At 38.1% G+C, this 23,802-nt stretch overlaps 2 protein-coding genes across 2 annotated transcripts; both read right to left on the bottom strand.

Annotated features, from left to right (window-relative positions):
* Positions 1-165: 165 nt before the first annotated feature.
* Positions 166-4,908, bottom strand: zdhhc12a (zinc finger DHHC-type palmitoyltransferase 12a). Its single transcript, XM_036578871.1, has 5 exons — positions 4,541-4,908; positions 4,298-4,434; positions 4,108-4,200; positions 3,440-3,606; positions 166-776 (listed from the first exon to the last, which is right to left on the bottom strand). The coding sequence occupies exons 1-5, from the start codon at positions 4,629-4,631 to the stop codon at positions 461-463; spliced, it is 804 nt and encodes a 267-aa protein (XP_036434764.1). The 5' UTR covers positions 4,632-4,908; the 3' UTR covers positions 166-460.
* Positions 4,909-5,447: 539 nt separating this feature from the next.
* Positions 5,448-12,831, bottom strand: slc25a25a (solute carrier family 25 member 25a). The gene is made up of 10 exons (XM_036578870.1): positions 12,673-12,831; positions 11,588-11,714; positions 11,383-11,470; positions 10,714-10,825; positions 9,261-9,419; positions 8,083-8,235; positions 7,867-7,974; positions 7,601-7,768; positions 7,267-7,417; positions 5,448-7,127 (listed from the first exon to the last, which is right to left on the bottom strand). The coding sequence occupies exons 1-10, from the start codon at positions 12,829-12,831 to the stop codon at positions 6,943-6,945; spliced, it is 1,410 nt and encodes a 469-aa protein (XP_036434763.1). The 3' UTR covers positions 5,448-6,942.
* Positions 12,832-23,802: the final 10,971 nt, after the last annotated feature.

Raw genomic sequence — 23,802 nt, 5'->3', positions numbered from 1 at the left:
GACATTTTATTCTCATTCATCAATTTCTCAAAGAAAAATTCCACTTAAATGTATTTGAAACCAGGGCTTAGGTGTGGTAAACTGGACTCACAGTCCATTTGGCTGTAAAAAGGCAGCTAAAGGCAGCGTATGGGCTGTAATGTAGGAATAGTAGGACACTTTTGTAAAAGTGTAAACATATTTTATTTGGTGAAGCCTAAAAATAAGGCCAATAATGTCAATTTACAGTACAATTTCAAAGAATCAGATCAGGGTGCATCTTGCAATGGTGTACTATATCGTTCCTGGCTTCTGAGTGGCTCATTAGTCGGATACAACTGGAAGCTCACTCTCCTTTGCTGAGCGATTCAGTGGCATGTACTGATTTGATTGAGGGGTCTGCATAACGTGAAGCACTGATGGCCATAGGATAATAGGAATAGTACATCAAACTGCTATTTTAAAGAGTCCTGCATCTTTGTCACACGGCACCGTTACTCCTTTTCGAGTGCACTCTCTCCCACGCCACAGTCCGACAGACACAGAAAAAGTCCCACAGGTTGCAGATCACGCCTCTATCAAAGGGGTTCTCTTCAGAGTCGCAGGTTTTGAGGTAGGAGATACGGTGGCGTGACATAAACTCCCAGGTGGTAGTGTTAATGGCTGCTAGGTAAAGGTGTATGCACAGCAGCAGCAGCACAACCACAGAAAATATTCCCGTCACAGCAAGGGCTCCAAGCAGGAAACCATTCTGAATGAACCACTGCTGCCAGGTGGGTGCAAAGGTGATGCCAGACCTGAGAGGTAAAAATAAAGAAATCATCAGCTTAACAGGCTTAACTTCAGAAAATAAAAAACAGTATTTATTATTAGTAGAAAAATATACTTAGGGATTGCACAATGTATCTGTGACCAATATATCAGTGGATAAAAGGGAAAATTTAGGAATTATTAGTCAATATTGGAATTACAGCTAAAAACATACAGCTGACAATAAAGTGCCCTGTTTTTAGCTTGCACACACAGTAATGGGGAATTCCACCGATTTTTCTAAATTTCTGCATAATTAATTCTGCATAAATAGGAACCAGACGTCTGAAGCTACAAGCTAAAAGTCACTTCACAGTAAGCTATTACATGAAATGGTTACAAAAACATGACCTAATGCCTAATACATTGTTGTATGAGAGGTTTACGATAAGGTTTTGGCCTACATTCCTAAATGCTATAGCAATTTAAAATTCTTGCAATAACTTGTAATCATTTTGAATACAGAATATTCAATATAGTTATAGAAAAAATAACAGTTGATGTAAATGAAATACAAATGTTTGTCTCTAATAAAGTTAATATTAATCAATATAGCACTGATAGAACTTATATATCATTTCCAACAATACATATCATTAAAAAATGAAATTTTGCCAAGAAGATCTATAATGTGTTTTTGCAGCCAAACCCTTCATATATATATATATATATTGCATAGTAAATAAAATGGCTGGATTTGTGTGGTTCAATTCACCACCACCGTAAGGAAACCTCAGTCTGTAACTTTCTTCCTAATGTACCATCTCACATCAAACCACTCTTAAATCTTTTGTTTATATATCAATGATAGAGTTACACAGAAATTTCAAAACCAGTGGAATTCCACTTTGTAGCTCCTAGTGAACATTTACATTCTTTTTAACTCACGGAAATGGGTAGCATAGTGGACAACATCATGGCCACGCACAGTACAACAAAGGTTTGATTCCTGGTCCAGGCAGGAACAACATTGTTGAAACAATGCCTTTGTGCAAGACTTCTAATGTTGTGTTCACCTACCACTAAATAATGTCAATTAATTACATAAATTATTTAAATATTTTCAATAATGATTTAGCAATGTCTTATTTAGCTATGCCATGGCTATGTAGATAACTCAAAAATATATTCATCAAATTATACACACCTCATATCTGAAGTAATGTGTTTTTTTGTGTTGTTTGCATTGCGTTGAAAATGAATAAATGGGCAGGATGTGTTCAAGTGCAAAAATACATATTTTGCTAGTCACAAAGCAAGCAAGCACTGACACTGGGTACACTACTATCCATTTTGAAAAGGAAAAGAAGCACAGAGAGTTTCAACACCTCAATCAGGAACTGGAATTGTATGAGAGTTTTCACATATAACTCAGGTGTCCATAGCATAGTCTAAATCCCATTTGAGCTGGTTTTAGGGATGCTAACATCATCTGTGACAAAGCAAACACCATCCGTGACAAAGGCAAACTAATCTTCTTTGACGAAAAGTTTGTGAAAAGTTCTAGTTGCTGGGACACAGCAAATCTGCCATCTTGGTTGTTGCCATGCCAACCCTAAAGACCACAGCGATTGGTTAGTGAGCTCATGTTGGTTGTGAAAGTTTGCAAAAATCAAATAAAGGCTAAATAATCAAGTTTGCTGTGTAGAATATAATCCATTATACATTTGTGCGTACTCATTTATTGACCAAACACTGCACCCTGTTTTTAACGGCCTTTACACTCAGTGGCCCATATTTGTCAAGCATCTCAGAGTAAAAATACTGATCTAAAGTCAGGTATTATCAGTCTATCTAGAATGCACTGTAAAAGGCATTAACTGATCCAGATCAGTATTCATACTCTGAGAACTTCAATAAATATGGGCCACTGAACCTCATATATATAGACTGTACTGTAAACTTGTTTAAAAACGTAGAATTATCAGTTACTGGTATTCATACTGGGCCACAACAAGGTGTTACTTATCAGTTATTGTAATCTGCCCAGAATTTCTATATAATTGCACTCCTATAAATTACATACTTGCATTTGTGTGTGGCATTTAAACTCCTACTGTAATGAAAAGCCTCACTTGGATGCTCCTATAAATTTAATGAATAATCGATCATTTAATTCCTCTCAAACATCTGCCATGATTTGCAATTAGCTTCATGAGTGTCAGCCCTCAGATGAACACTTAACCTGTTCCTTGAATATCTAATCCACACTCATATTGAATCCCTAACCTACCATGTTCTCATATCTAACACCCTCTGACAATAGTGGCAATAGTCTACATATGTATGTGTATGTGTGCATGTGTAAATATGCATTCATGTAAAACTCAATAAAATGTCATTCACAAATCCACATCCATCCATCAGATCTTTTTCTCTGAAAATGTCCTGAAAATTGTTCACTGTCTGATTTCATGGATCTCTCCTCTGTATGATCTGCATTCCTCTGTTCAATATGACAGTTCCTATGAGTTGCATCTCAATTCCTCTCTCTGTTTGGGTTTGAGTCTTGGTTCCTTCTCAATGTTTCTTCCCCAGACTCTCAGGGACTTTTTCCTGCCACCATCACATTCGCCTTTCTCATTAGGGGTATTTGTATAGAATAAAACAGCATTTATACACATACAACAAAACTGAATTAAATACTCACCAAGCAATTTGAAGTCCCCAGGACACAGCTAGTAATTGAACGCACAAATAGAGCAAGAACCATCTGTGATTCCTCTCTCCAACACAGTTCTCTATCCACGGGCAGTGATGATCGTAGCGTCTGACACACCGCTTACATTCCTTGCAGTGTCTCGCCCTCATTGGTTGCTGTTTGAGATAAGGAAACAATTGTAAAAACGATCTCATCAAATTGATTTCATGATACACTACTTGACTAAAGGTTTGTAGAAACCCCTTCCAAATGGTGAATTTAGTAACGTAAAGTGCACTCATCGCTGACACAGGAGCTCAGCTGCTTAAATAATATCCATAGAAAAGCACTGACAACAGAACAGGATGCTCTGCAGCAGCCACACATGAGCCTAAGTTCATTGTGCCCAATGCCAACCATTAGCTAGAGGGGTATAAAGACCCCCAGCATTTGGCTGTGGAGCAGCGAAACTGTTCTGTGGAGTGATGGAGCTCCATCTAATACCTTTGGGATGAGTTAGAGTAGTTTTTGTGATCCAGAAACTTCCTATTAATACTATATATAGGCAGGTGTCTACAAACTTTTGGATATGTTTTGTAACTATACATTAATAAACAAATGGTGAAGGTTACTCTACAAGCAGACAATTAGACAAAGCAGATAAATCTGTTGAATACCATTAAAAAACAGTAACCACAGCGTCTCCGGCCCTGGGAGCTCTCCCTGTGTGGTATCATTTTCTCCAATTCTCCATCATCCTCTATAGTAGACTGCAAGACACGAAAGCATACATTACTCAGCACAATAAAGTTGGGAAGATTTTTATTTTTATTTTTTTTTGTAAATGTGATATTTTTCTCAAATTACCTGAGCGTTACTGTCAGAGAGAACAAAACCTGGATCCATGAGTGATACCGTGAAATACATCATCACTGAAAGAAGGACAACCGAGCCAAACAGTACTGGCTGCAGAAGCTCTCCTCTTTCTTCACATTTTCGAAGGTCTGTCAAAACGGAGAATGACTTTTTTATTTTAACGAGTTAGAAAGCCCACCGATCACTATTAGTCTCTATTAATCAATAGTACTCTAGTTAGGCTCTGTACATTACCTGTATTATGAAGAAAGAGAATCAAAGTTGTGAGCCAGGTGAGGATAATGTGAGTTGTTCGCACTAAACAGCCAGACCTGACCAGTCGCATGTCGACAAAGCCAGTAAGTTAAGGTGTATATAAAATAACGGAGCACGGTGGACTTCAGTCAGCCTTAACACTAACAACAACGACCATAACGTTTCACGAACTCAATTTTAACCGTGTAAACACAACAGAGGCGCAAATGAAATGCATCTCCCAATATTACGCCTTCAGACATGAGTAAAGTTTTATTACAAAAATTATTTAATAACAATACTTTTTTCCTCCCACATTATCCTGAGCACTTGTACTTCTTCGAGACTGATCGTTTTGTTTTGAACAATGGCTGTCATTGGTTTTGAAAGATTGGCGTTTCCGGGATCGCCCTTGAATTTCAAAATAAAAGTTGACTAAACTACATATTTACGCATGCACTGTAATAGGAGACAGAATAAGGGTTTGGATTTGCGGTGCTGACGATTTAAAATTTCAGGAACGGTAGAGAAGCTGCCATCCACTTTTAAATAATATGTGCTGTTTTTAGCCTCGGCTGATTATAAAGTAGCTAGCTAAAGTATCTGGCTGTTCTATGCATTTCAGCTGAGTGAACTGTAGGAGGCGCTGTGTAATAACATATTCATCGCAACAGACATTTGTAATAAACGACCTATTTACTAAGTGTGAGAACATTTTGGTAGAAATGCATAGCAGCCCATTCCCTTCAACACAATTAGATAACCTTTTTGAAGACAAATCTTGTCATGTGTACTGGACCAGGATTAGCCTTACATTATAAATATTAATGTTTTGACATGAGCAATCATCCATGTTAATTAAAAAAAATTCTCAGCCTAAAAAGCTGGACAAAAAGACACAAAATGCTCAGGTTACAAAATAGAAACATTTTATTGGTTGTTCAAGTATTTAACAGGCATTCTCACTGACATTTTACACATTCACACTCACTTTTCACAAAATCTAAGTTTACCCAGTCTCATTGTTAATGTCAAAAAGGCCTGAATCGTACTCATGACTTCTTCAGCAGGTAGAGTGAGAGTATAAAAGTGGGAAACATAAATAGACAAGTGTTTACTGAATTAAACTTCAGACCTTTATAAAAATAAAAAGAAAACCACTGAACATGTTGTAGTGCCTTCAATCAGTGTTACTCATGTGCTACTCCAATGAAGCACATGCTGATTCCCTCTCATGTTCACATCCAAGAAATGAGAACAAACCAATTAACTTTCAAAAGCAACCACCACAACTACCTGACTGGTGTATAGGCTAATTTTGTGCTAACCTTTTTAATACTGGTCAACTGTCATGCACAGAACCCCACCATTAATGCAATACTGAGTGTTTTTGAACAAAAATGGTCCCTAACAATTTTTTAAAACCCTGATACCAAGTGATTAGTGAATTGCCATTCTTCATGAACACATTCATTCAAAAGTGACAAGCAATTAAAGTGCATTCATTTTCCAATCAAACTTACAAGACAGGGTACATAGATAGAGCCAGAAATTAAGGGAGGTTTTCTTTGCACATCACATAGGCTTATGCAAAAGCTAAGACTAATGCATAATTGGTACAGCTGTATCCAGTTACCATTAAAACCCATAAATGGGAATGCTGAAAATAAGCACACTGAACTTATTCTGAATCTGGACTCTGAATAGCATAATTCCAGTCAAGCACCACAAACATAAATAAATGGTTCATCTACGTACATAAATACATCACGACATTACTTTAGTCATTAATTAGCAGCATTAGGAGTACATGCAATATTAATTCAACCTGCTATTAACTTAAAAAAGCAAACAAAAAACAAAAAAACAGGATGTCTTGTAGTGTTGTGTGACAAATAAATTATCCTTCACTGTCCTTTGGACACTATACTGCAAAAAAGGGTAATATAATAGTGAATATCACAGTCTGCTTTGCTTTGAATCATACTGACATACAATTGTTTATGATAAAGGTGAGCATAATCCCCCCTCATTACTCCAGTGGCACTTTGTAAAAGGCACTCAGCCCATTATCTCTGCAATAGCTTTCATCCAGCAAGCAGCCAAAAACCTGGTCCCTGATTTCAGATTTGGACAACATTTACTTAAGTGATCTATCAAACTTATCAAAGCATTTTAAATAACATAACAGTTCATTTTATCCACCTTGGGTGTCTTCCGTCTGCAAACACAGCTTGTAGCCCTTGTCACATTCACAGAATGAGATAGCTTCTTCACAGTCTCAGGTTCACAGCCCTGAGATTTCTGCCCACTAACTGTTCCAGCTCACAGCCTCTTCTTCTCCTTGTGAAGGCATTATTACTTATGGTTTTAACCTTATTCCAAAGCATAGTCCTTTCATTTTATCTTGACTGTACACCCAGTGTGGATTTAATGTGTTCGTACACCACATAGCTGATGCTTACAGCAGGGATGACCTTCATGAAATTAGGAGTCATGCCCCTGTAGAGGCCTGAAGGACCTTCAGTCTTCACAATCTGTTTGAAAAGCCCGGACATGGTGACCTGTGGAGTGCCCTCCACTGTAGCTGCATTGCCAAAGAGAGAAGATAAGAGTAAGGATCAATTCAAAACACAATTTCCCTGCAGAAAATAATGAATAATGCACAGAACTGAGATGTATTCAATCAAATGAATCCAAATTCATTTTAAACAAACAAAAAATACCTTGTGCTTGCATGCGTGTTCGTACTAGAGCCAGGGGGTAGCTGGCTAGCTGGCCACATGTGCTGGAGAGTGTACCACAAGCCAGAAGAACAAAAACACCAGGATCTGCACTGTCTCTACCGTACCGCTGCAACCAGGTGTTCTTCAGAGTCTGGGAAAGGGGGTGGGGGTGTGTGGGGGATTAGGGGATTTATTTATTTATTAATAAATAATAAAACATTGTATGACAAGATGAACTTAATTTTTTTTAAATACTATTTTTGGATAAGTCATCTTATAGACATCATCCTTCAATAGACAGACCAAATTTTCAAATTCACATCTTCCAACTCACCTCATAAACTGCCAAATCGATGCCAGCATAAGGGACGATGCCTAACATGTTAGGTACATAGCCTTTGTAAAAGGCTGCCACTCCCTCCTTCTTCAGGATCTGCCTGGCACAGTCTGAGATGCCTGAATACTGCCCACTCTTTCTCAAAGCTAGGCGGGTTTTGAGAACCTACAGGGGGAAGAGATAAAGAGACAACAGATGTTAAGACTGCTAGATTAGTTATAAGCACAGAGTTTGCCTTGAAAGGGTGACTAACAGAAGCTCACCTCCATGGGGTAGATGGTGCTCTGGGCAATGACCCCTGCCAGAGAGCCAGCCACAAAGCGCTCTGTGATCCCCAAAGTCTCATTACTACTGCCCATTAGACGCTTGATCTATCAAAAAAAAGAAACTGAAGTTAGTACAGATTCAACAAGCCAGAGTGTTACTGAAATATGACCACTGAAATAAATGGTTAGTTGGGTTGTCTACTGGTAAAGTACCTGCTCATAAGCCATGAACTTGAGGGCAGACTCAGGGGCAATTTTGAGGACATTAATGCCGTTTCCTCTCCACAATGACCTCACACCTCCCTCCTTGATCATCTGGGTAAGCCCATTCATGATACACATGTTGTTGCTACGAGAACCATGCACCTGAAATAAACAAGCCAAGATTTAATTACTATTATTATTATTATTACTATTATTATTTATTTTATCCCCCCCCTCCAGATTCACAGCAATGTGTAAAGAACAACAAGATTAGGTAAAATACTTCATATTCATGTAGTTATTGTACTTCAGCCTCTGGTGTCTCATTAAATTGTTCATTTTGTTAAATACTGGTCAAGGCTGTCTTAATTTGAGCAGTCAGTAACAGAGTGTTTCCCCACACATGAATATTTGGCAAGAGGGAACAAAGTCAAGCGTTTTTCTAAATGCACACAGCAATAAATAGGTTAAAGTTTATAGTCCAACTCAACGCTAACACTCAATGACCAGAGTGTCCTGATCAAACAACACCTCTGACGTAAAATGTCATTTACTTATAGATTTTTATCAGCTGTTCAATCTGTTGCAATGCCATCTTCACAAGATATTCAAATAAAGAACCAATCAGAGCACAGCAGGGAGGGTGTGTTAGCTGCTCTCCATTATGACTGGCTATGCGCCTGGGAAGGCAAAATATCTCATGAGCATATGCCCTTTTTCCCTGGTACACAGTCATTTATGTAGAGGTTAAACAGTTTATGACTCTTGGGTAATGTTCACTAAATCTTGCCACAGGTGAAGCATTAGTCACATTTCCCTGAACTTTAACTCCCTAGAGTTACACAATCAACCCACTTTTTTCCACAGATGAAAGAATTTGCTGCTAGTACAAATAAAGGACATTCTTTCAGTCTGTTGTGGGGTAAATATGGTGACAAGTTTCCAGATCTAAGAATGTGGTTACAAGCTCTGTTGTCTCATGAAAAAGTAAAATGAGTAATGACTTGTTTGACCCAAAGAACCACAACATTAAAACAAAAAAAATGTACATATGTATGTCAGTTTAGGCCGCTACTTGAGTGCTTTCAGTACAACCAGTACAAAGAGCATTGGAAAGGCAACTAGTGCCTGAACTGAGCTGAGCTGAAGCCCCTCAACAAGTTATAAGTCACTATATTGGTCCTTACCTGCATTAGCACTTTGAGGCGATCCAGTGGGGCAGTGCATGTCCGGGATACGGCTCCAGCACCTCCACCTGCCACCAGGTGCCTCCACCACATGCCAGTCAAGTGTTCCTCTGTGGTGAACTCATCTGGCACCATCAGGTTCTCACCCACATCAAAGATCTATAGACAGAAAAGACTGCAACTTAACAACAAGGCTTACATTGTGTTGGCTACTTCATGGCCCAGACTAAAACCAAAGATTAAATCAAATAATCTAAAACTAAATATTAAAAATCACAATTTGAATTTATGATACAGTGTGGCCAAAAAATCAACTGAAGTGTAATGACGGACAGTTTTGGCCACTGCTGAATGTGCATCAAAGGGGGTTCTGCTCGCATGACCTGAACCTCGAGACCTTTTAGGATTGCAAATATCATGTCAGCTAAAATATCAGGGACACCAGATTTATCTGTGACATAGTAGGGCAGCTTGGCCAGAAAAACCTTGCTGGATTTCGTAACAGATTACAAAACTGTGCAAGACCTCTGCTTTGTAGTCCGAGTTTGTTCTGTATTTGCCCGAAGGGCAAAGGCAACAGTTCATCGTTCTAATAAAAAGGCAAATTGCATAAGAACCTATATAGGTCAATGAGTAGGTTAACATGGCTATAAAGTAACAAGGATCAGAAGCAGATCCAGCTATAAAATTCATTTTATACACAGAGACCACTTATCGAGCTTCTATGAATGAAAGCACAGATTTAAAAAAAAAAAAGAAAAAGAAAATCTGGTCCCCCTAGAAGACAGGTTTGTGTGACAAAAATTGACCCTCAGTAAGCATTCTTTCTCAGATAGATTTCAATGAATATATGTCTAGGGCAATGTCTAGTCTGTCAAGCATACACTGAGATAGGAGGCATTACATGCAGACTGCTTGTGTAACCTGGTCTCATGTTTAGTTGGGGTACAGAAGGCACTGAGTACATTGCCCCTTGACAGTTGCTTGGCATGTGTGCTTGGCAGCACTGAGACTGTATTTAATGTATAAATAGCAGAAAGCTCCAGCTTGGCAGGTTATGTGGCAGAACAGGCACTCAGACTGGCTAAGATTCAGTGGCTGTTATTCTACACCTTTTAAGCTGGACTCGGTAGTCCTAGATCAGGATGTCCCAAACGACTGCAGAACATGCTATTTTTAGATGCTCTGCTATAAATCAGACTGTAAATGTCCAACTGCACCAAGTTTTATAGTTTCTTAAACTGGAAAAACAATAGACATGAATAATTCTCACAGTCCAAACAAGGACCGAGGTTATGTCTATAAAATTATTCTCATTAGATTTCTAGGCGTTTCCAATGCAATCTCATATTATATTTAAAAAGCTAGCCATCATATTACACAGTCACATCAAGAGCAATAGCATTTGAGGAGTTGCACATCATTACTGAACAGACAGGAGGGTCTATCTTACTGTGGAGTGCTTCCAGTAGAGGATGATTTCTGGAATGTTCTCTGTAGGCTGCTGTGAGGGGTACCTCTTCCATTCATTCCAGTCAATGGTCATTGTTCCATTTTTGTCCATGCTATGGGGCAAAAGAGAGGCAATTCAAGAAATGTACAGAGCACACTGGTAAATAATCTTGAGCTTGGCAACAAAAAAGGTTGTAAAGGCCCAGAACCCAGTTGTGTTTGGTATTTTCTATTTGTTTGGTATATTTATATATAGAATTTTTTTTACCACAGGGCTTTTCACATTTTGAGCACAATGGTCAAGAGAGTACTTCAGGGAATATTATATATATATATATATATATATATATATTATATATTTATTTTGGTAAGAAAGGACAGGTCACTCTATGCTTACACAGAAACAGGAAATAGTGGCTGAACATCTTTAAGCACAACACATTCCAAAGGACAAGGAACAGACAGCTCACAAACGCAGACAGTTACGCCTTTAGCAAGGCCCTGGCGGAACCAAACTTGGCACAACCATCAAGATTACAGTGTGAGGAACCAAGGTCATTTTCATGCTAACTGGGCCAAGCCTTAGACTATAAGGCTGCATTCTTCTCAATACCTGGAACGAATGAAAACGTTTTTTGGTGGCTAGAATTTAACCATCTTTTACACTCACCTTTTAAGAACTCTTTCAGCCTGCTGAAGGGACATATGAACACCAAGCTCTCGCAGTGACTCCACAATCTCATGTGCACTGGCTTTACCTACAGATGGACCAAAAAGGGACAAAAGTGACACATTCACATGTGCTACACAGAAAAACAGACCTGTTTTGACACATTACCAAAGGTTTCTCTTTGTAAATAAGAGTGAAATCATACCAGCATTCTTCTTATCCAGACTTTTAAAGACCAGTTTCAGATCTTTTTCGTGGTCCTGCAAGTAGTGAACAAATTCTTCAAAGTCCAGTTGCCCATTCAAGTCTTGTTTTTCTGTTTTTGCCATTTTCTGTCAAAGACAACACATTACACAAACTGTTAAGACATCAGGCTATTCTACAGTTTTATCAAAACATTGGGTCACATGAATAAAGACCTTGGGAGGACTGTATGAGCTAACTTATGAAAAAGTACAGACATTTCAGGTTGGAAATCAAGCAGTTTAATAGTATAGACTTGGCTTTCTAGGACAAACTCTAGTCCAACTTATTTTAATGAAAGCAAACATAACTAAAATTGATCTGAAACCACGTGATAGGACTTTTTTCAGCATTTTCACTGCTCTTCAAACTTAAGAAATGTACACATTATTTCCTTTAATGAACCTCAACAGTAATTTTAAATCACCAGCAGGAAATCCAATACCATTAGTGACTACTGGACACCACCATTAACCAACAGAAACTTTTAATGGTTTCTATGATTTGTTTTCAGCAGGGTTATGATAACCCACATTTTGTTAAATTGGGACAAGGCTGATTATGTTCAGGACACAGTAGAGTCTCAAAGTCATGCTAGTATCTCTCCTCCCACCAGACGCAGCACTTTGCTTGCGTATCTACAAGCAGGCCGAGTCCAAATATGAGCACCATAAACGAATGAATACTTGTGTCAAACTGATCAGGGATCACACTTTTATACGGAAGTGCTCGGTTAGAACATTTCTCAACACATTTTACACATTAAGACTAAATAAAAACCAATCGAGAGTGACAGCTCGAGCAAAACCGCCTTTTTCAGGATGTGCAAATCCTTATATGGACACTACAGAAGCGCGCGCGCAGGAAGTAGAGCAGGAAAGCCATCACTGCCTCGTGACTAAAAAATGAGTAACGTTATTTCACACAACTATTCACGTTACGTCACTCACTTTAAAGAACTTTAAAAACGTTGAAGCTGGATTAAAGCACGTTTGTGTGTAACACTGTTTGAACACAGATGTAACACTGAGCGTTTCTGGTTCCTACCTTTCTCCATTTTCGGTAGGTTGAGAATTCCTGTGAAGGCAGAAGGACACTCAGCTTGAAGAGCGACTTCAGCTCGGAAGGTAATCCGTTTGACTCGAAATACTCCACTTCGACCGGGTCGGAGTTGGGGACGGGTACGTACAGGCACAGGCACAGCATTGTGTCAGAGAAATAAAACGTATACAATAAATAAATAATTCAAAAGAGTTTTCGCCTCTCGGCGGTGAAACGCTGAAATGCCGGTGAGGAAGTTGCACAACGCTAAAAAAGACCCAGACCACTCCTACGTTACGCATTTTCGAAATAGAGAGATTTCATTGGCTGCCGCGGCCAAGGCGTCCGTCACAAGGCATCTGACCAATCAGAGCGCCGTTCCATTGAACAGAGAAAAGGCTCGTGCGTAAATGTGCGCTTAGCCCCGCCCTTTCCCTGAAATCAGAATCCAAAGTGAGTGCTGTGTCCCCACTGCGCTCGGTACAGTTCAGCCTTCCTCAAGCACGTCTGACTCGACTCAGCACACGGGCAGGGGTGGAAAAAGTACAGCGAAACTGTACAGTGAGTGTCTCATACAAAAAATCTGAATCAGTTAAAAGTGGAAGTTCACTCAAAAGCTCAAAGTGTTCTACAGGTTATAGTACCAAAAAGGTTCTGTGACTTGTACCAATAGTGGAACCCTTTTGGTACTACATAATATCATTTTTCAAAAGGTTCTTTAACTATATACAGCAAACACTAAATCATGGTGAAGAGCCATTTAATTATACAGAGAACTACTTCAGCATTTAAATTGGTAATTGTTAAATTGGTTAAATTGGTAATGTGTGTCCATTGTCTTTACCAAAGAATCTCGTTAAAGGGTGTGTTCCTTGCACAAAGGCAAATTAACACAGTTGTGGGCAGTTTCTGTTTACACTGATATGAATTTGGCAACATATTTTAAGAAAACAATTTTAATAAAAAAAACAAACAACAAATTAAAATGCATGGGAATTCATCTGGTTGGCAAAAGACAAAGAGAATTCTCCTGCTCTTTAATACTTGTAACACACACTTTAAAGGCATAAATGAAAATGTAAGGCGTAAAAATATGTTTTTTCCTCCTAGGGACATGGGGAGCCTGTTAATTGGTGAATGAGTCCACTAGATAATGCAAAGCACAAAATGCACACGATGTGGTCCTGCCGGTCAGCGCGGCTAGGTCATCATATTGTTTCAGGGGTAGATCCAAAGCACCTGTAGTGCTTTTTGCCCCAGTTCCATACACACCTGCATCATGGTGGTGGCCGCTGTCCAGCTGTGATGTATGCAGCGCGGAGCCCATGGCAGATGCTACAATATCACTAGCTTCTATATATTTGGTGCTAAAACATGATTTTCCATTATACCAGTTATTTTCCCTAGATTCGCACAATGATTCTTCTTCTCCAAATACAATTCATTTTAAATACATAATTACAGTTTTAGCTCTGAAAATAAGACAGTAGCAAACTGTACAGATTATTGGTATGCACAAATTAATGAAGTACTCATTTTTTTAAATAAATAGGATGAAAAAATGTAAATATTTCTGAAATTATTGTTGGTGGCTTTGTAATACTTCATCTTAATGCAAACCAGTCAGTTATAGAGGTATAATTATAAAAGAGGGTAAAGGAGAATAGGTGCTCATGTCAAAACTGGCTCTCAAAGATTTAAAGCACATTCTAAATAGTTGAACTTCTGGTAATTAATGTGAATACCATTTCTTTTGAAATCATGTTTAAAACTTAAAGGGCCTATATCATGGAAAAAACAAATTTTCCTTTTTTTTTATTAAAAGAGTTTGTAAGCACTATTAAAAAGACACCATTTCCTTCTCAGTTGATGCAGTCCATATATGGAAACTAGGCTGCAAAAACAGGCTGTTTTAAATTCATTGTTTTTTGTAATGTATTCAACTATCTACAGAAGTTTAGCTCTGCCCCAGCACTGAAGTTATAAAGAATGTTTCAGCCCGGATTGTTCTTTGACTGAAGCACAATACAGGGCAGCCAATCAGAGCAGAGTTCATTTACATATATCATAAGATATATACATATATCTTAAAGGTACAGTAGCAAATACAGCCTGTTTATTTCTAATGGATAAAAAGAGGTTGGAAACTGATCATGTAAAAATGAATTATTACTGTTATTGGTACATAAAACCAGACAAGTGGTCAAACAAAATAAAATACATGGAAAATGCAGGATGCGGGCCGTTTAAAGTGAATTATCCCAGTCTATACTGAGTGGATTAGTAATTGTTTCAGTTGATCTGTTATTTGTCACATATACTGGTATTGCAATTGAGAGGACAAAGATTCAGTTCTGGACCTTGTTACTTTCTAAACATCAGAGCAGCAAATTCCAGTCCATGATTGCAACAACACCATCTTATCTTTTTATCCTGCTTGATTTATCTTTGGAAATAGCAACAAAATTCTACACGACTCACTCTCTGCAAACTATTGCAATGATACAAGCGCAAGCTTGCAAAAGCAGATGACTGACATTTGAGCCCCGAGATCTCCTGAAACTAAGTATAGCCAAATATCACACTTAGGATAACCGGCCACATGACTGTAATGAGCTCTAGCAGGAGGTTTGGAAAGTCGTTTGGTTGCTCTTATTACATCAAGCAGTGTCATCCTGGAGCAGCGTCATTCGGTTGTGGGCCATGTGTTACAGCACCTGAACAAATGACAACCCAACCTGCTTCAGAAGATTCTTAACTGGCTATTTATACCATCAAAAAGGACTCCTAAATATGACTTCTGGCTGTACCTCATCTCTGGATGATGAGTGCCTTCTCATTCACCCCAGTTAAATTAGAAGCCAGTTTATCATGTTCTTGAATAATGTGGTGAACAGAACATTCCACAGACCTTTACTTTTTTGCATTAGGAATATCTTTTCTACTGTAATGACCGTATTTGCCAAATGCAATGAAATGTAGTGAGTAAATATGCGCTGGTGTTATTTAAACAGGGGCTGTCACTATGGATTACTATAGTAATTATTGATTATTTTGAAAAAATTATTGAGTCATCAGAGCTTCTTGTTTTTTTTTAATGAATACATACAATTAAAAACTAAAATACAAAAAAAAAACTAAAAGATTCCAAAATTCCACAATACTAACCCTTTTTCACCATAAAACACAGTTTCTGTCTGTTTTGGAGGTCCTTCAGTTTTTGCCACATGAACTTTTTTCTTCAATAACGCTGATGGAATGGTGAGCGAGCAAGTCAGCATTTATAAAACTGTAGATATTGTCTTTAAATACTTTTTTACTGTGCCAGTTGTATACAAATGTTTTGATATGATGAAAGCTGTGGTTGTGCTGTCTGTTTTTATCTCTGGACAGTCATCTTTGTGGAGAAGAGGGTACTGTTTTCACAGCAGGGGGTTCTCACTCCTCTTTTAAGCCTCATTGCTCGCTAGCAGGTCAACACACAGTTATAACATTTCGCACACGGACAGCTAATGATATCCTAGTTAATCTGATAACAAAGATACATGGACCGCATAAATATAAAATCAGAGTCAATTTACATTCTCTCAGTGGAATAGTCACTAAGGGGCCTGCAAAAAGATGTTAATGGAAAAAGATAAAACTAGAAAACCTTCAAAAAAGAGTATATTCTAAAAAACATATTAAAATCCTATGTTGGAACACTATGTTATTGTTCAGTGTCCTTTAGGATGTTTATCACTATTAGATAGAACAGTAGGAGAATTAAAAATATGTGTTATCTTCATGCCAATTGCCGACTAACCATTTTTAATTCATTAAGGTGGTAAATTTTAATTGTGTTATATGTTTTTTTTAAGGATTAATTGGGACACCCCTAATTTAAACTCTTATCTTTTCACACGTTGTCCAGGACTGTCACTCCTGAATGCAGTCATTGCTCCCCTCATTAATCATTCATCTTATAACAGGACAGCAAGGAAGGAACATCTTTAGCTCCAAGACATAAACCGTGCATTTAGAACATGTTCTTCTCATGTTCAGTCTCTCATTTGAAACATATTGATCCACTGTATGCAAGCTACGTGCATATCTCACAGCACTCTTGTCAAAAGGTCATGTTCCAGGATCACCTGCATCACTAACTTAGGGGGCTTGTTTTGATCTATTGTGAATTACGTCTGAGAGCAAGTGCTCTGATAACCCTTACTGGGGTTCATTTGGCAGTGAAAAACAGGATGTACGCTATCTCCTCTCTCTCCTGTTTTACAGTGTATTGCTAGTAAAGTGCTGTCAGCAACAATGACTTCATTAATAGAACACTAGAAACTAGTTTACGTCCATTTTACCGCCCTTTGGCAACACTGTTCTCCTCATAAGGGAACAATTCTGTCTTATAAGTGCTAAGTGGCATTGATTGGTGACATCATTAGTTGGATTAATGCTCACATTAAGCAAAACAAAAATATTGCATGAGCTTTAATTAATTATGCCATACATTTACATTTAACCATAGAAGAGCAGAGTTAGCACATTATCACTGTCCTAACAACACCATGTATCTCTTTATTTAACTTTCAGTGAAAACAGCCTTTAAGCAAACTATTAATCTTTCTGTAGATATATCTGGAAGGATTATATATAAGACAATCCACTTGCATGAGGAAGGGGAAAGTCAAAGTAAGTAAGTGAAAAAACAAGAGTTTAAAACTTATAGAGAAATTGGGACTCCCAACAACCATGCAGGACCTGGTACACCTAAAAAGACTGTCACCATCAGACAAACAAAATGTAAAGCTTTCATCTTTGAGAAAAAAAACAAGCTCCACTCTTGCTTCAAATCTGAAAGAACCCACCGGTATTTCTGTTGATCCTTCCACTGTGTAAAGACAACTCACTATGAGTCTGAAAGGATGTGTAGCTGTTAAGAAGATGTTACTGAGAAAAGGTAATAGACAAAGTAGAATATTTGAAAATCAAACAATCAAACTGCTGCTGTTCTCAGAACAACAGACTAACCACCCCAGAGTCCAGAACTCAACATCACTGAATATGTTTGGGATTATTGGGATATTATGAAAAAAATGTGTTCTCTGCTTTCTTTCCTGACAATGAAAAATGAAAAACACATACTTACTGGCCATTTTGGCTGGAAAATTAAAAAATGAACAGTATCGTAAGGTATTTTTTCCAATTTGGAATCATACTTTTTTCTCATAATCTTTTGGCCAATTCACCTTAAATTGTTTACACAGTGTGGGGTTGGATGGCATGGATTGGGGGAAAAAATACTAAAACTTTAAAAATCTCAAAGTTATTACATAGTATGCAAATCATTTTATACAAATATCAACACAAAACTATTCTGGCACGAGTACAGAACAAATGGTTGTACAACAAAAGTTTGTACATGTTATATCATCATTCTGTTCTATCATACATGAATTAGCGTGATGTGCTTTCAATGTGGTCTTCATTACTGCATGACAAGGGCTTGCCAAATAGTGTTCTATTGCAATACCAGGCCTCTGCATCAATAAAAAGTTTGTAACAGGTAGTCCTGCCATCTCTCTGGATAGCAGTGAAAGCCCAGTGATATAAATAGACTGGAGGCTCAAAACCTACATACTTATGGATTCATCTCAATCTGCCAGCAAAGGGCAGTCCACGCTCTTTATCCAAGCATGTGACACTTCACAACGCTGGCACAGAATAACAGGTGCTCTTGTGTGTGGCAGCAGCATGGAGGCATTAGGGTATAAAGGTTGTTTTATAGTTTACAGTTTAAAGTGACATTTGTCCAGGAACACAGGCTGTGTACCAACTGAGAATCTGATGCGGTTAGTCGCAAGCACACGTGAATACCTGTGTTTGAGATTTACTCTACAAAACAAAGAGCTAGGTCAATACTATACACACACACACACACACACACACACATACATATATATATATATATATATATATAGTGCTGTAAAAAGTATTTGCCCCTTGAATGTTTCAGATCACCCAACTACTTTTAATATTAGACAAAGATAACCCAAGTGAACACAAAATGCTGTTGACTAGAAGGTCTCAAATGATGCCACGCTCTAAAAAGGTTCAAATATAGATGCGTCTTTGAACTCTACCAGTCTGTAAAGGGTTACAAAGCCATTGCCTAGGCTCTGGGTCTCCAGTGAAACACAGTGAGAGCCATTATTCTCAAATGAAGAAAACTTGTAGCAGTAGTGAACCTTCCCAGGAGTGGTCGGCCCACCAAATTTTCACCAAGAGCACATTGACAGGCACAAATGAATCCAGATGAACATCTAAAGAACTGCAGGCCTAACTTGCCTCAGTTAAGGTCAATGTACACAATTCCAAAATAAGAAAGACACTGGGCAAAAATGACATCCTGGACAACTTGTCATAATTGATGGAACCATGATGTCTGCTCTCTATCAGGAAATCTCGAAGAAGAATGTCCACCCGTTGGTTCATAACCTAAACCTCAAGGGCAGTTGAGTTATGCAGCAGGACAATGATGTGAAGCACATAAGCAAGTCCTCATCTGAACTGCTCAAAAGAAACAAAATTCAGGTTTTGGAGTAGCTGGGTCAAAGTCCTAACTTGAATTCTATTGAGATGCAGCCGATGTAGCCAAATTACAACAATTTTGCAAAGAAGAGAAAATTCCTCCACAGTGATGTAAAAGACTATGTAAAAGTTATCGCAAATATTTGATTGCAGTTGTTACTGCCAAGGGTGGCACAACTAGTTATTAGGTTTAGGGGATTACTTTTCACATGGGTGATATAGGTTTAGAATAAATCTTTATCTTCAATAAATGGAATGATCATTTAAAAGCTGCATTTTGTGCTTACTCTTGTTGTCTTTGTCTTATTTATCTTATTTAAATGTGACAAATGAAGAAAAAAAATGTATATACACTGATCAGGCATAACATTATGACCACCTCCTTGTTTCTATGCTCATTGTCCATTTTATCAGCTCCACTTACTATATAGGTGCACTTTGTAGTTCTACAATTACAGACTGTAGTTCATCTGTTTCTCTGCATACTTTGTTATCCCCCTTTTACCCTGTTCTTCAGTGGTCAGGACCCCCATGGACCCTCATAGAGCAGGTACTATTTGGGTGGTGGATCATTCTCAGCACTGCACTAACACTGACGTGGTGGTGGTGTGTTAGCGTGTGTTGCGCTGGTCTGAGAACAGGGTTCATATATATATATATAAACAGGGTTTATATAAACAGTGTTCAGTGTCTGAGAAGTTGTTTTATGATATATTCTATTCAAGATGGAGAGGTGTTATAAGGTAAAATAGTACCCAAAGAAAATGTATTGTCGTTGTCCAAAGAAAAACAATTTCCAAAATAGCAAATTTACAAGGGAGGGCAAAAATGCTCTTTACTTTTTATGTAAGTTAATATAAAGATATTTTATTTCAGGCAAAGTTGGTCCATTCATCAGTGCAAAGTGCAGCTGCTGAGCTTAAATGATGTTGAAAAATGAATATATATATATATATATATATTATATATATATATATATTTTGATTGCAACAACATAAAAACTAAAAAGACATGTAGGTTCACTAGTCATTCTGGACAGTAAATAAAATGGCTATATTTGTGTTGTAGACATCACGACTCCTTGTTCCTATCACCACCACTGTAAGGCAAAAATGAGTCAGTAGGTTTCCCTAGAATACACTAACATCAAACCATTCTGACTTTGTTTACATCTCAACAGTTGAACTATACACAGAAATGAGTGGAAAAATCTGTGGAATTCCCCTTTAAGATGCACTACAGCAGAACCTTAACCAACAGGTTTTAAAGTGAAATCAGAGCTCACTGATTTTAGTGTTAGGGTCGGGTTAGGTTTATAAAAAACACTAGCACTGCAATTAGGCCATCTTGAATAATTATTTCTATTATACACATACAAGGTAGAGGTGATAATATTTATGGCTGAATTAGGATTACTGTTGTGGTTAGAACTAATGAAAACATAAATCTAGCACAATTGTTGATTAATTATCTGTAATCAGGTTTGGGATATAGTGGAATACAAATATTGAGAATATGTATTCAGAATATAGAAATTAAGTATCTGTAAAAAATTATATTTACCATCTTTAAAAGACCATCAATTCTTATTTATTGAATATTTTAAATTCAGTGCATGGTATGTAAAGACAGACTCTAAAAAAGAATTCAAAAACAGCTACTGCACGCACACTGAAGTTTCAAAGTCAAAGTGAACTTTATTGTCATACTGAAACTTGTAAATAGCAGAGGTGGGAACAAGTAACTAAGTTGCAAGTGACAAGTAAGTCTCAAGTCTTGACACTCAAGTCCCGAGTCAAGACAGTCAAGTCTTGGGCAATTACTTTTCACATGGGTGATATAGGTTTAGAATAAATCTTTATCTTCAATAAATGGAATGATCATTTAAAAGCTGCATTTTGTGCTTACTCTTGTTGTCTTTGTCTTATTTATCTTATTTAAATGTGACAAATTAAGAAAAAAATGACCTCCTCCTTAAGTAACTAAGTTGCAAGTAACAAGTAAGTCTCAAGTCTTGACACTCAAGTCCCGAGTCAAGACAGTCAAGTCTCGATTCAAGTCCCAAGTGGTGAGTTTCTCAAGTAAAAGGTTAAGTGCTGAGCGAGAGTTTACTGATACTATTAATGCTTTGCGTGTTTTTGGCTGGTGAACTAGATCTCTAAGTGCTCTAAGAGCTTCACTGGTCTTCCAAAATAAAATAAAAAGAGCATAAGCACCATGAGAGACATCTTACAACATTGCTGTATATCAGATTTACAACAGAAAACGAATCCATTCACATGAAAAGCAATTGATTGTGTAGAGTCCCGTCTGCAGTCAGACTCTCTATGTTTCTTCCACTTTGGGTCTCAAGTCTTCCTGAGTAATGATGCTCAAGTCTAAGGCCCAATCCCATTTCACCCCTTGCCCCTACCACTTAGCCCCTAGCCCTCTGTTTTGCGCATTCACGTCTAGGGTTAGGGTGTCCTGATTTTTGTTGAGAAAGAGGGGTAGGGGTGAAGTGTTAGGGCTACATGGCCCTCCTTTTTTGATTTTGTCAAGTCAAGTCTCAAGTCATCAAATTTGTGACTTGAGTCCAAGTCATATGACTCGAGGCCACACCTCAGGTGAATAGTGATAAAATGCTCAAGTGATGAGAACATTGAAAATATTGCACAGAAAATAGGAGATATAAGTTCCAACAAATGTGTTCAGACAGTCTGTGTGTATGTTCAGGAGTTCAGCAGTCCTGATAGGCCAGCATGTTGTGTATTGTTAAAGGGGGTTGAGTAGTCTGATGATCTGTGGAGGAAGATATGTGTTCTGAATATATGTGCTCAGACTGTACCAGACTGGGAGACTGCTGTTTGCTCTTCTCATCCATCATAGGAAGTAAAGACGCTGCTGTGCCATCTTGACAAGGGAGGTGATCGTCTGCGAACTGCGAAATAATGTGGTTTAAGTTGTACTTGGCACAACAGTCATAAGTCATCAGGGTGAACTACAGAGGGCTCAGCTGGGTTGAGACAGAGTACTTCATCGTCCAGACTGAGAGAGGCTTTCGTTACTGTGGTAATGTTCTTTTCCTCAAATGTGGAGGTCAGTGTTGTCATCGCAGGGTTTGGGTGGTCAGGGGGACCTGTAGTCTGTGATGGACTGGATACCTTGCCACAATCGCCTGGGGTCTATTGAGTCAGTAAAGTGACTCTGGATTTTCTGACCATGAGCACGCTTTGCTGTTCTCATGCTCTGGTTCAAGTTGACTCTAGCAGATCAAAGAGCGTCTTTGTTCCCAGACTTGAAGGCAGCATTACGTGCTCAGCATGTGCCTCTCTGGTGAGCCAGGGTTTCTGGTTGGCATGCATGGTGATATTCTTGATTACGGTCACGTCTTCCACACACTTGAATATGAATCCTGTCACAGACTCAGTATACTCCCCCAGACTGATGTGCTGTTTGACAGTGGCAGCCTCTCGGAACACATTCCAGTCAGTGCATTTAAAACAGTCTCGAAGTACTGAAACTGCTCCCTCTGGCCAGGTCCTTATCTGCTTCACAGATGGCTTGCCTCTGGTTAGCAGTGACCTGTATGCTGGAATTAGCATAACAGAGAGATGGCCCAAAAATTCCTACTAAAGTCTGAGTAGATTGATAGATCAATATGATGACCAGTTATTAATCTCAGTTTTACTAAGCTCTCTTTTGGGATGATTGAACTGAGTAGTCTCCTCAGTGGTGGACATGTTCACAAGTGATAAACTTAGCCTTAGTATTGTACACGTGCATGTGTTTTGTGGCAAGTTAAATACATGTCATTAAATAAAAATCGCATAACTACTCACTTTAAAGTCAAATTTGCGTTTCATTTTGGGATATGGTGAATTGTTCACTTAGACGGCAGTGGGATTCTGGGAGCAGCAGTGGACTGAAGCAGGTAACGAAAGCCAAAATAATGTTGAGAATTTCATTTAAATAAGTTCATTTCTAATGTTAGAAGAATTACATGAAGAAAATTGCCAACAGTAACAGTGAAGAACGGTGTGAATTAAATAAGTACAGCAATTGCAATTTTGCTCATGTGTTTTATCAATACATATTCTAAATGTATTCTAAATGAAATCTGAATACATTACTGAATACATTTAGGACAATCTCCAGTATTCAGCCATCACTACTTTTTCAAAGTGTTCTGGCAAACACTGTTTATGATGAAATCAATTACAAAGGGCAAAGCTCTTGGTTTTAGTAACCCTAACCTTTAATTTATTATTGACTATTAGCAGTTTTCAATACCCAATTTATAAACAGAAATAAGAACCAAATAAGGTCCTCAATTGTCATAATACAATCAGGTAGTAACTGTTTCATGACTACTGTGTCACTATGAAAAACCACTTCCCCATGACTTTCTATTAACAGATGCAACAGATTCTTTTTACGGCTTTCTTCTGAAACAGTCCTGCAGAAGTTAGCTTCCTCTGCCTCACACTTCTCCACATAGCTCTTGCATTCAGCAGATACTACGTCCAACTTATCCTCAGTTCTTTCTGGGCACCATTAAACTGGTGGAAACATTGC

This window comes from Colossoma macropomum, unplaced genomic scaffold, assembly GCF_904425465.1.
Source record: "Colossoma macropomum unplaced genomic scaffold, Colossoma_macropomum, whole genome shotgun sequence".
NCBI classification, from domain to species: domain Eukaryota; kingdom Metazoa; phylum Chordata; class Actinopteri; order Characiformes; family Serrasalmidae; genus Colossoma; species Colossoma macropomum.
Note: the sequence above shows the minus strand (reverse complement) of the source record. Positions and strands in the feature narration are given on the sequence as shown.

What these genes read in the sequence shown, in the direction of transcription:
- zdhhc12a (XM_036578871.1), bottom strand. Translation starts at nt 4,631, where the DNA reads ATGCGACTGGTCAGGTCTGGCTGTTTAGTGCGAACAACTCACATTATC. An exon ending in TCTCTTTCTTCATAATACAG is followed by an intron (nt 4,435 to 4,540) that starts GTAATGTACAGA and finishes CCGTTTTGACAG; the next exon opens with ACCTTCGAAAATGTGAAGAA. An exon ending in TGGGGACTTCAAATTGCTTG is followed by an intron (nt 777 to 3,439) that starts GTGAGTATTTAA and finishes TTTACCTCTCAG; the next exon opens with GTCTGGCATCACCTTTGCAC.
- slc25a25a (XM_036578870.1), bottom strand. Translation starts at nt 12,831, where the DNA reads ATGCTGTGCCTGTGCCTGTACGTACCCGTCCCCAACTCCGACCCGGTC. An exon ending in TCTGGATAAGAAGAATGCTG is followed by an intron (nt 11,471 to 11,587) that starts GTATGATTTCAC and finishes GTCCATCTGTAG; the next exon opens with GTAAAGCCAGTGCACATGAG. An exon ending in AACACGCATGCAAGCACAAG is followed by an intron (nt 7,128 to 7,266) that starts GTATTTTTTGTT and finishes TTGGCAATGCAG; the next exon opens with CTACAGTGGAGGGCACTCCA.